Below are 11120 nucleotides of genomic sequence, written 5' to 3'. Positions count from 1 at the left end.
CTAGTGTTGCTTACAGGCAACTGAGCAAACAGTTCTTTGAAGCACATCCTGCTGCTTTTTCAGGTGTTTGTTCTGAATACCAACATTTTTTACAGAGTAGTTTTACACAAAAATTCTTTAAGCACAGATAAAACAATTTATATTAGTTTATTTCGAACCAGGAAACAACAGGCTGGCTTAACTAAAGCTTTCCTGAAGTATTTAGTCCAAGGCAGATTGCTGGTATGGAAATTGTTTGCCTAAACTGGGCAGGTTACAGGCAGCTAAAAACTGGGTATTTTAAAACAGGAAGTCCCCAGCTGTGCTTCAAATTACAATCTCTGAAAAAAACCTAAAAATGGAGTAATGACAGCCAAAAAGTGAACAGTCCAATTTCATAGAAGACAAATATTTTATTACCAAAGGAGTTATATCAAAGTAAGAAACTGCAAAAGAGTAATAAACAACTATAAAAATACTTATATTTATTCAAAATTAAATATGAGCACTTTATTAGTTAAATGCCAATATATTATTCTCTGACAATATTCACACATTTTAAGTCATGTTTGCCTAACATCTTAAAACATGTTATATAAAATAATAGCATATGAGAAATCACAATCTGAGGCTAAGGAATTCTAGCTCCTCCTGCAGCTAACTCTGGACTATCAAATGCATGAGTGTAGTGCTGTTCCCAGTCAACTGAACAACTTACATTCAGACATCTCCTTTTTGTTCCACAGGATTCAGTCTTGCCTGTGCTTCAGCCAGCAGAAGTATGCTGCATCTCTCAAAAATCAGTACCCTTCCTAAGTTTTTCGAAAAGCTAACTTTTCCCCTGTTTTTCCAAACCCGAATCAGTTAGCAGAGCCATCAGACCCACACCAAAACCACTTCTGTGTCAGGAGAACATACCCAAGATCAGCTGCTGCTTTGATAAATTGTTACTTTTGGTCCTTGATGCATTTTGCATAGATATAAAGCAACCAGCTACTTTTTCATACTCTTTTCTTCATCTGCAGATTCCCAGATGTTTATAAATTTCAGTAGACATGTGGCTACTTTCATATGACAGTGTTATAAAGTTACTTGAAAAGTCAGAAAATTAAAAGTAGTTTCCAGAGCACAAAGGCTGGACACAGACTTCTGCAGAGTTCTTTGTTTAAAATGCTGGTCTTCTATTTCCACTTCTTCGACTTCAGCAGCTTGCTTCAGCCATTTCTGTTTCTGTCATCTCCAGGAACAAGGTACAGTAGCCTTCCATCAGAATTCTGGCATAAAGTGTTCATATAAGCGAGCAAGGTTACTTGAAGAATGCATATAAAATGCAAAGATACCAAGTAATGCCACTTCAAAAGGAAAGAGCAGGTTTCACCTGAAATCACCTGGAAATTATTTTTTCAAATTTATTCCAGCAGGATCGAAGGCTAGATATATTTTCTTTCAGTTCACAAACTTCTTGGTTACATTTCTTTTTGGACTGTTCACCTGTCTCTGTATCTGCTGTATTAAATACATCTGGGCAAACCTGAAACAGAACAGATTGTATTGTTGTCTGAGAACTTCTTATTCTATTCCTGTAGCCATCTTTCAAAGCAAACCAATTGCCTTACATCTGAATAGTGGAGAGCCCCTGCCCATGGAACTGTGAGAACATGGCTTTAACTCAGAGCAAATAAAGACACCTGAAACCAGTGTGTCCAACTGAGAATGTGTACATCCTCTATCACAGATTAAAATTTATATTCCATTGTCTGAAGGAATGAGAAAGTCAATTAAATTGTGAGCCAAACTTTGACTATATGTGTTGAGACTAGTGGAACAAGACAGACCAGTTCCAGGGGCTGGTGCTGTGCCCTAGTGTTCAGGATCTCAGGCAGACAAAACTATGGTGGTTCTTGTTCATATTCAATGATTGCTCATAATTTTTTGCTAAATTACTTTAATTGGTCTTTAAATAAAAACAAGAATTCTAAGGTTAGGCAGGAGTTGCAAGGGTGACACTGACTTCTATGACTTGACTGGGATACCTTTAAAATGAGGCAAACGTTTGATTCACCAGAGGTGACAAAGCAAGATCTAGACACCAACATTACTTTGAAGATCTCATCCCAGATTATAAGTCTCTCGACTTCAAGGAGAAAAATTAAGAGTTAAATGAAGCCTTCAATCTATCTGTTTAAGCATATCCTTTGGTGCCTATGTGGAGACTTTTTTTGATGTTGGTTAATACTTTTGTGTTCAATAAGCAACACTGACCCACACTTAAAAGAAGGCTCTTTCTTTTGCTGCTGTAGTCTGTGGATCACTGTGCTACATTTAAGTGAAGAAAAAAGAAGAAGAAAAAAAAAAAAAGATTCTGCCAAAGACTAAAACACCAAATATTATCATATCTAATGGTTCTTGTTGAATTTGAGATATGGTGGTTAAAATAAAGACCAAAGAGATTACAGAAAAGAGAGAATCTCACCCTAATTGTTGAAACAAACCAAATTAAACATGACTCTTACGGTTAGTGAGAAGTTACAACTCTGACTCACGAGAAGTTTAAATGCCTTCTTCGCACAAGTCTGGTTCTTGTCTCTCACTGGAGAATTAACTCAGTTATTTCACTACTGAACCAGAGCAGATATCTTCACCATAGACTTCCAGATGATTGTCCTAGTCTGCACTGGGCTTAATGTCTATTACAAGACAAATGCAGAGGAAACTTCCTCTGGCATAGAACTTGTGCACGGTAGTTATATCTTTTAGATGTGATAGTCTGTGTTGAAGAGCTCTAGAAAATAAGGCAAACAGTTAAAACTATTACTCACCTTTTCTTTTTTAGGTCTTTCACATTTACACTGTAGAACTTTTAATGTCCCACATGAGACGAATGCTGCTTTCCATCTAAAGGCTTTGCTGATTCTCTGCTTATTAAAAAATCTGAGCATGTTGCATGCCATGCTCTGTAGTGATTCTATTTCCTGTCAAGAGAGCAAGGAAAATATCTTCTGAAAAGTTTGTGCACCATTAATTCTTTGCAATATTTGTTTATCTTTAAAAAACCCAAACCCTCATCAATTACTATAGGTTTCTTTTGCTTTCATAGTGCAAATCTTTTTTCAATAAAACACGTAACTAATCTGACTTACCTGCCATCTTTTCGAGATATTTAAAGCAGCAATTTTTAGTAGTAATAATAGTAGCATAAGGATGTTAGGGAGAAACCACAGCTGAAATCAAATCAATTGATGCAGTTAGCAAAACAAATGATTTTTCCAGCCAGTCCTTTTATCAAGTCATGATAAAATCTGTAGCAACAGCTGACAATTGTTCTTTCTGGCATTTGATATCTGCCCAAAGTACTATTTTAAAGTTTTCAGGTCTGAAGTGAAAAGCTTAGCTAATATAATTTTCTGTAGAAAAATAAAAATAGAGATTGGGAAATTTTAACGTTTACTTCTATTGGCAAAAATTGTTGTGTCTGTTTTGAATTAAAAATATAGAAGAATCGTCATAGTAGGAAAAAATACCCACAATTCTTGGATATGGAATTGCTAAATATTTAAATGTTTAAAAGATCAATTTACTTGACACATCATATAATTCCAGATTCAAAAAAACCAAAAACATCCTGAATATTGTGATTTGACTTTTAAAATTAAATACTACTCTAACACTCTATTTTGTACTGGACTGTACAAAGAACTCATTTGAGTTTGCATTCTCTAAATTCTGAAAAGTTAAATTTTACCTCAGTATCATTGCAGAAAAACACTTTGATATTTTCATTTGTATTCGTGCAGCACCTGTCAGGATACTCTGCAGACATATTTACCTGTAAAATATCATATGTTTAGACATGGAAGTACTGTGTCAGTGCTCAGTCACCCTCACAGTAAAAAGCTCTTTCCTGATGTTCAGAAGGAACCTCCTGTGTGTTGCTGTGTGCCCACTGCCCCTGGTCCCATCACTGGGCACTGTTGATAAGAGCATGGCTCTGTACTCCTTGCCCACTCACTTGAGGTATTTCCACACATTGATGAAATCCCTCTGAGCCTTCCCTTCTCCAGGCTGAACAGCCCCAGCTCTCTCAGAGCTCTCTCTTTCCTCATCAGAGAGATGCTCCAATCCCTTCAGCATCTTCATGTTCCTATGCTGGACTCTTTCCAGTAGCTCTCTATTTCCCTTATACTGGGGAGCCCAGAAATGGACACAAATCTGTTCAGTTTAAATCTTCTTATTCTATTGAACTGCTTTGTTCTTTGGAAATTTTGAAACACAGAGCACTCATGTTCAAATCTTACATTTGAATTGTAACATTGAATACAGTCTTTGTCAATGTTTGTCTCAGCTCTAAACAGATGGTAGCACTTACTTTGTATATTGGAATAACAGAAGATGGCCTAAGCAACATCACATGGTCATGATAATATTTTATCAATAGTTTATCCTCTCTTGTAGTTTTTTCTTCCACTTTCTCACTTGTCATCAAGATGACAATGGAAGCCAACTCAACAGCAGTGTTGTTTTCCTCAGCCTGTATCCAGACATTCCAGTTAAGCCCCTTAAAGGGCCTTAAGAAAGGTGTCTCACAACAGTATTGTTTTCAATCTCTTCACTTAGCCATGCATATAAGCACATTAGACAGTTAATTCCTAAAGTTTTTCTGCAGAAATTGCCTGTATTTCAGAAGTTCACCCAAGATAAACAGAACTTTATCCAGAAAGTGTTTTCAGTCCAAGTGTTTAGGAAGTTAAATATTCACTGACAAAGAAGAAAACCACAGAACAACAAAACCAAATTAAAAAACCCAAACCACCAACACTGGGAAGCTAATTAACTTTTTTTTTTTTGCACCACAACAAATATTGCTGTAGTCACACAGCACCGAAATTTATTATATATATATGTATATATATATGTTTATACATAATCAACCTATAAACTATATATGTCACTTCATTTGCTAACTGCTATGAGATTTTCCCATCCTCTCTAGTTTCCTCAGATCACCTGTAGTAAAACGTACAGTAACCACATCTGAAAGCTGTTTATTGGCTGTGACTAAACCAACCGAAGGGAAATCCTGACCTCAGAAAAAGCATTAGTGAAAATTTATTTACCTAACAGAGATCTAGTATGTGACTCACTATTCTGCTCTGCAGCAAACCCATAGCTACTCCAAACATCTGGCTGGGGAACTGAAAGCTATTGACTCTGCAGTTGCAGAAAGATGCCTACTGGGCAGTTGCTATCACCTACACAGCACACATATTTGCTGTTAACTTATAGTGACAATATACTGAATATACATAGAAGACAAATTTCTCTTAAATGGGGAAAGTAAAGTCAGAAAAAATTAAGAAGCTTGCAGAGATGTTGCTTGTGTTTGTCTTCTAGGAAGTAAAAGCTTCAGAGTTCCGTACATTCCCATCAGTTTTCACAAGCATTAATTCATAAAGGTTTTACTGATGTCGTTATTTTGATAATTCTTAGTTTTCATACAGTCTTCTATAAAGACCTCTATGTCTTAAAAAATCTCAATAATATTTATTGAAAAAAAAAAAAAAAAAAACCACACCAAAAAAACCCCAAAACTTTCAAAATGTATCCGGAATAATGGCATTGCTCCATTCCAATCCTTGATGGCACTATGGGGCACCGTATCCATCCTACATGTATCCATCCTACAACAGGACAATGGCAAGGCATTGCCCTGTCCAGGCCAGGACAGTCCCCCAACCTCCCTGACCCTGCATCTTGAGCAGGACAGGGATGCACCTCATGCATCTCCGCCACCAGAAGGCAGCAGGATCTGCCTCCCAGAAGGTGTTATTCCTTTGGATTTTTTTCTTTTCTAGGTCAGCTATCTTCTAACTGCTCACCAAGAGAGTTTACTTTTGTTCTCTAGGGAACACTTGTCTTTGTCAGAAATAAGATAGCAAGACTTATCTATTCTAATATGGCCATTAATATTCTCCCCAAATTTGATGCTTCATTCAGAATAAAGCAATTTGTCTGCAGAGAAATACCCTTCTCTCTGCATAATCTCAACAAACATAACATGATCAAAATGTTAAAAGATCATTCCCTGACCACAAAGGTATTTTGTTTCCAGATGAGAGTTGATGTGTCTTGGTAGAGAGAGGTTGGAAACCACTGCCATAATGCTCTGAAGGATGGTGGTAGTTTATGAGTATGAAGAAATGCAATGGCTCCTGATTTTGCCCTTGGATAAAGGCTGTATATTATTTTTATTTCATGCAAATAGATCTTGATTTAAGACTGCAACAGAATGGTGAATCCTCATTTAGCGACAATCTGTCAGAAAAATCACTTTTTTTTTTTTTTTTTTTGTGGGAATGCCTCTACTAATACAAACACATACTAATAGCACGTCCCCCATGGAAGTGTTCTTGACAGATAAATTTAACTGCTTATAATTTAAGAGGAAGAACTGGAAGGTAAATTTTGGGCATGGATTGGTACATTGTTAAGAAACTATTTTGCAAAGCTGTAATAAATGTGGCTGATAAAGGCATAATGCAGGAGATTTACACATGAGAATGTTAAGTTCTTCTCTGCTGCCATCTGGAAAAGATAATTTTTGTTGGCTAAACAAAATATATTAATATATTAATAGGCACAAAGAAACCTATTAATTTACAAAGAAACTTTTACTGTCCTATGAATTTTGTGCTTCTGTGCATTTGTATTCAATGGACAACATAAAACTTCAGTCAAGAACTCAAATTAGTAGAACAAATTACAGGTGTAATTCTTTCTTCTCTTGACAAAAACATACAAACAGAAGTAGTCATGAAATTACTTCAGGAAAGAGTGATTTTTAATGAAATATATGATGTATTGCCAAAAAGTACATGTGTCTAACCACATGATGCTCAGGCACAAAAAACTGTATCACAGTACTGTACATGCAAATAGGCACTATCCACAGATTTCAGAGATTTTAAAGAGACTGAATTGCACCTCTTCGAATAAAACCAGCATTCCAGCATAATGTGTGACTTTAAATTAGTCTTTGATCATGTTTTAACATTAGACCTTTTATTATTAATTGCTAGCATCTAAAAACAATCAACATTTTTTGGAAGCCCAAGAGCTACTACCTACCAGCTCATTGATGTCGTGACTTAGTATATTCTCATACTTCACACGGATTTCAGTTGGTTTATTTCTCATTGCACAACTAGATGCATTCACTGGAGACAGAACAAGGAGCAGTGGCAGAACTGGTAAGGTAGATCTAAAAAAGGCTGGATTACAAGAAGAACAGTTAGATACATATTAATGTCACAGACCGTGTGCTGTATTAACAAATACATTCTGTAATCTGTTAAAATAGTTTAAAAGGGATCTTTGGACAACCAAATGACTTGTGCCTTGCTAGAGGGAAAGATTCAGCTCCAGATTAAGACACTCTTTGGTTGTCTAAACTCCCTCATACCCGAAGATGATTCAGCTAGTGTGGATAAGAGCCTACAAGTATTGAGCTGACCAGCTACTTGGTGACTGCTAGGGCTGAATTCATCTTCAGGGTTCACTGCAAGCACTGAATTTTATTGGACCATAACCACATCAGACATATGTTGAGGAGTCTCATCTTGACTGTCCATTTTTCCTTTGATAACTTCTACAAATCCCCATGAACACATCTCTACAACAAAGAGACACATTTTAAGCATATTTTCAGGCTGACCAAATGTAGAAATCCATGCTACTGGCCATAACATGAGATTGAGCAGCAACACAACCTTTTCCACAAGATTTTTGCAATCTTTTTAAGCAATCTTCACTGCCCATCACTTTGTTTGTCCCTTTAGCAGGCCATCGTGCTTTGTTCAGACGCCTGGTGTTCTGTCTTTGCAAGGCATCCAGGAAAAAATGAGTTCTGTGAGGATAGGCAGAGAGAAAAGACCAAAAATTCAAAAGAGCCTGAAGGAACTGACAGGAGGCTGCAGGTGACTCAACTGGTACTGGGAATGAAGGAGACTGAGTACATCATAATATGCGATTAGGAATAATTGGACTCTGACCTATCACTAGTCTGTCTAGGATAATGCTTAAATTGAAGATTTTGGAAAAAAATAAAGGTAGAAATTTATGTTGAAGGACTAGCAAAGATCACAAGTTCCTGGCAGAGGCCACTGTTTCTGCCCATCTCCACTTCTGAATAAGAACAACAACTGCATATGGAGTAGCTGCAGGATAGCAACCAGGAAAGGAAGAATGGATGCCCTGGCCCAGGTTGCTACTTTCCTTCCTCTCTGGCAACGATGGGCTGTTGGGTACAGGCAGTTCAGCACTCAAGAGATGATGGGCACCTCTGGACTTGGGCATCACTAGTAAATCACAGCCTCAGAAAGGAATTTTGAACAACTAAGGAAACAGCAATAAAACTTGACAAAAATTTGTATTGACCCACCCAGCTTCTGCAATGCAAGAACCACAGGTCACACCACAGGCTCACTGCCATTCAAAGAAGCACAGTCCCTTACAGCCCATCCCAGCCAACTCCCACCACACACAGCAGACTGAATCCTCCAAGAAGAATGCTTGCCTTTCCTGACTAGTGAAGCCTCCTCTTTCTGACAGATTGCATTTGAACATGCTGTGATGTACTACTCTGCCCTAGAAAGAGTACCAGAACAAACAATTCTACCTGTACAAGTGAAGTCACAGAATTCTTGTGGCAAGCTGCCTGACAAATTTTAATGGGAAATTTGATGGGTTGAAAACCAGATTTTCTGACCTTTTTATATGCTGATCAACTGATGTCTATTAATGTCTCAAAAAAAATCTAGCCTTATGAACTAAGTGGATCCTACATGTAATAAATTTGAAAACTCTGTAAGGTGATTCCACTATAATCTTCAAGCTCCAAGTGGACACACTTGACTTCCAGAGATCTTTATCTTTGTAAACCTCTATGCTAACTATATGTCTGTTGAATGATTTATCAGTTTGAAGGACTAAGATTTAGTATTTTAAAAGACACTTACAAAAAACATTCAAGAACTTCATTATAGGACAACATTTTTCCAATCTCCCATTGCACCTCTTGATTCCAGCGCAAAAGATGAACTGCAATGCTTGTTTGCAAATAGGGTAATACAAACAACTTGGATATGTTGCTTCACAAACATATTTCAAGGGATGAAAATAGCAATCCTCTAAATTAAAACAATCTGACTCCATTACTTTAAACTTGGTTTGTCCGGCAACAAGAGTAGATAAGCGGCGAAACACGCAAAGTCACTTTTATTTTGTCATTTTTACTTTCTCTATACTGTACAGATTGCCAATCTTTTTTTAAATTAGGAAATTACAGAATAAAAGCAGGTCACGTGTTACACACTTATGAAGTCCCTTGAGCCACTGCAGGGTGGTGATGAAATCTTTTCAGATATTTCTAAATGAGTCCTCTGGAAAAAATATTAGACAAGTGTCATTAAAAATTCTAGGAGATCTAAACTGAAAATTGAAACGGATTTTCCTAAAGTTAGGTAACTTTGAAAGAATGGGAGTTTATGGTGCTCCATATGGCCAGCAATTCAAAAGAAAGAGAGCATGTATTACTGGTAATAACCCATCTTTCCAGTAAACTCCCAGATACTCCTAAGTCATAGCTGGAAAGCCCCAAAAATTCTCCTAGAAGAGTCAGGAACAGCTAGTATTCCAATATTTCCACATACTAAAATAAATAAATAAATAAATACATTTTTAAAAAGCACCCAAAACAAAAACAACAAAAAACCTCTTGGCTTTTTAACGTTAAAAAACCCTCCTATGCATGCAGCCCGGGGCACATCGGCGGCACCTAGCGGGATCCTCGCAGCAGCCGCGGTGCCTCACAACCCACCCCAATCTCGGCGGGGCGCTCCCTCTGCCCTTTTCCCCGCTCCGCAGCCCTCAATGCCCCCGGGGAACGGGTCACTACAGTTCTTTTCCCTCCGTCCCGCTGCACCCATGCAGAGGGGCGGGAGGGCGAGCGCTACCTCCCGGGGGCGAGGCACCCCCGGCGCTGCGCCGCACCTGTTCCGGGCGCACCCGGGGGGCAGCAGGTGCCCACGGGAGGCAGGTGCCCACGGGAGGCAGGTGCCCACGGGAGGCAGGTGCCCACGGGAAGGTATGTGGCCATGGGAAGGTATGTGCCCACGGGAAGGTATGTGGCCACGGGAAGGTAGGCGCCACGGGTGGTGGGAGCAGCGCGGACCGGCGCGGAGCAATGCCTCCCGCAGCTCCCCGCCCCGCGCTGTCCCGCCGCCTCTGCCTTCCCGAGCTGCCCTTTCCCGGCAGCCGGAGCGATGGGAACCGGACTCTTTTACTTTCATTCTACGGGGGAAAGAGAAAAAAAAAGCAAAACTGGGAATTTCCCCGGCTGTCACCAAGCTTTTAAAAGGCACCGGGCAGCACCGCGCCGGCACAGCAGGCGAGGCGGTGGGGCCGACGGCGCGGAGACAGCGGAGCAGGTGAGGAGGCAGCGCGGCCGGAGGCGCGGAGCAGCGCGGCGGAGCCCAGCCCAGCCCGGGGGCAGGTGAAGCGGGGCGCCTTCTGCGGAGCGGTGCGGTGCGGGGCGCGCTCCTTACCATGGAACATGGTCCGTGGGGACGCTGTCGGGGAGCCGCGCCGACGGGTCCGCGGTCATGGTGGCGGCGCCGCCTCGCCCATGACGCCCGCAGCCCGCGGAGCGCCGCGCAGGGGCCGGGAGGGGCCGCGGCGGCCGCGCCGGGGTCAGCAGCCCCCCGCCGCCCGCCCGCCCGCGGGGGCCGCGGCGCTGTCCGAAGCGGCGGCGGGACGGCCGGGCTTTGCCTTTCCCATGGGGCTCCGCCGGCCGCGGGTACTTTCACTTTCTGCTCCGCCGCGGCGGGGCTGCCCGCGGGCCGGCGGCGGGCGCGGGCGGCGGCGCGGCCCCCGGGACAGGCGGCATCCCCGCTCCCGCGCCGCGGGGTCGGGAGCGCCTCGGGCCGGGCGGAGCGGCAGTGGCGGGGCCGGGCCGTGCCGGCGGGGGTTACATAGAGCCCCGGCTACACGCCCAGTGCCGTGTGTGCGGCCGGGGAGGGAAGGATGGATCTTGGCACCGCACGTGGAAAGAGCCGTTCATCCGCGGGGAGGATATCCTTTAAAAA

General features: G+C 41.3%; 1 protein-coding gene across 1 annotated transcript; it reads right to left on the bottom strand.

Annotated features, from left to right (window-relative positions):
- Positions 1 to 449: 449 nt before the first annotated feature.
- Positions 450 to 10695, bottom strand: IL7 (interleukin 7). The gene is made up of 6 exons (XM_066179805.1): positions 10581 to 10695; positions 7105 to 7247; positions 3722 to 3805; positions 2799 to 2951; positions 1358 to 1510; positions 450 to 1253 (listed from the first exon to the last, which is right to left on the bottom strand). The coding sequence occupies exons 1-5, from the start codon at positions 10588 to 10590 to the stop codon at positions 1364 to 1366; spliced, it is 537 nt and encodes a 178-aa protein (XP_066035902.1). The 5' UTR covers positions 10591 to 10695; the 3' UTR covers positions 450 to 1253; positions 1358 to 1363.
- Between the last annotated feature and the right edge of the window lie 425 nt (positions 10696 to 11120).

This window comes from Chamaea fasciata, unplaced genomic scaffold (assembly GCF_029207755.1).
Source record: "Chamaea fasciata isolate MVZ Bird 193981 ecotype frontalis unplaced genomic scaffold, bChaFas1.0.hap1 SCAF_1, whole genome shotgun sequence".
NCBI classification, from domain to species: Eukaryota; Metazoa; Chordata; class Aves; order Passeriformes; family Sylviidae; genus Chamaea; species Chamaea fasciata.
This window is presented reverse-complemented; position numbering and strand designations above follow the sequence as displayed.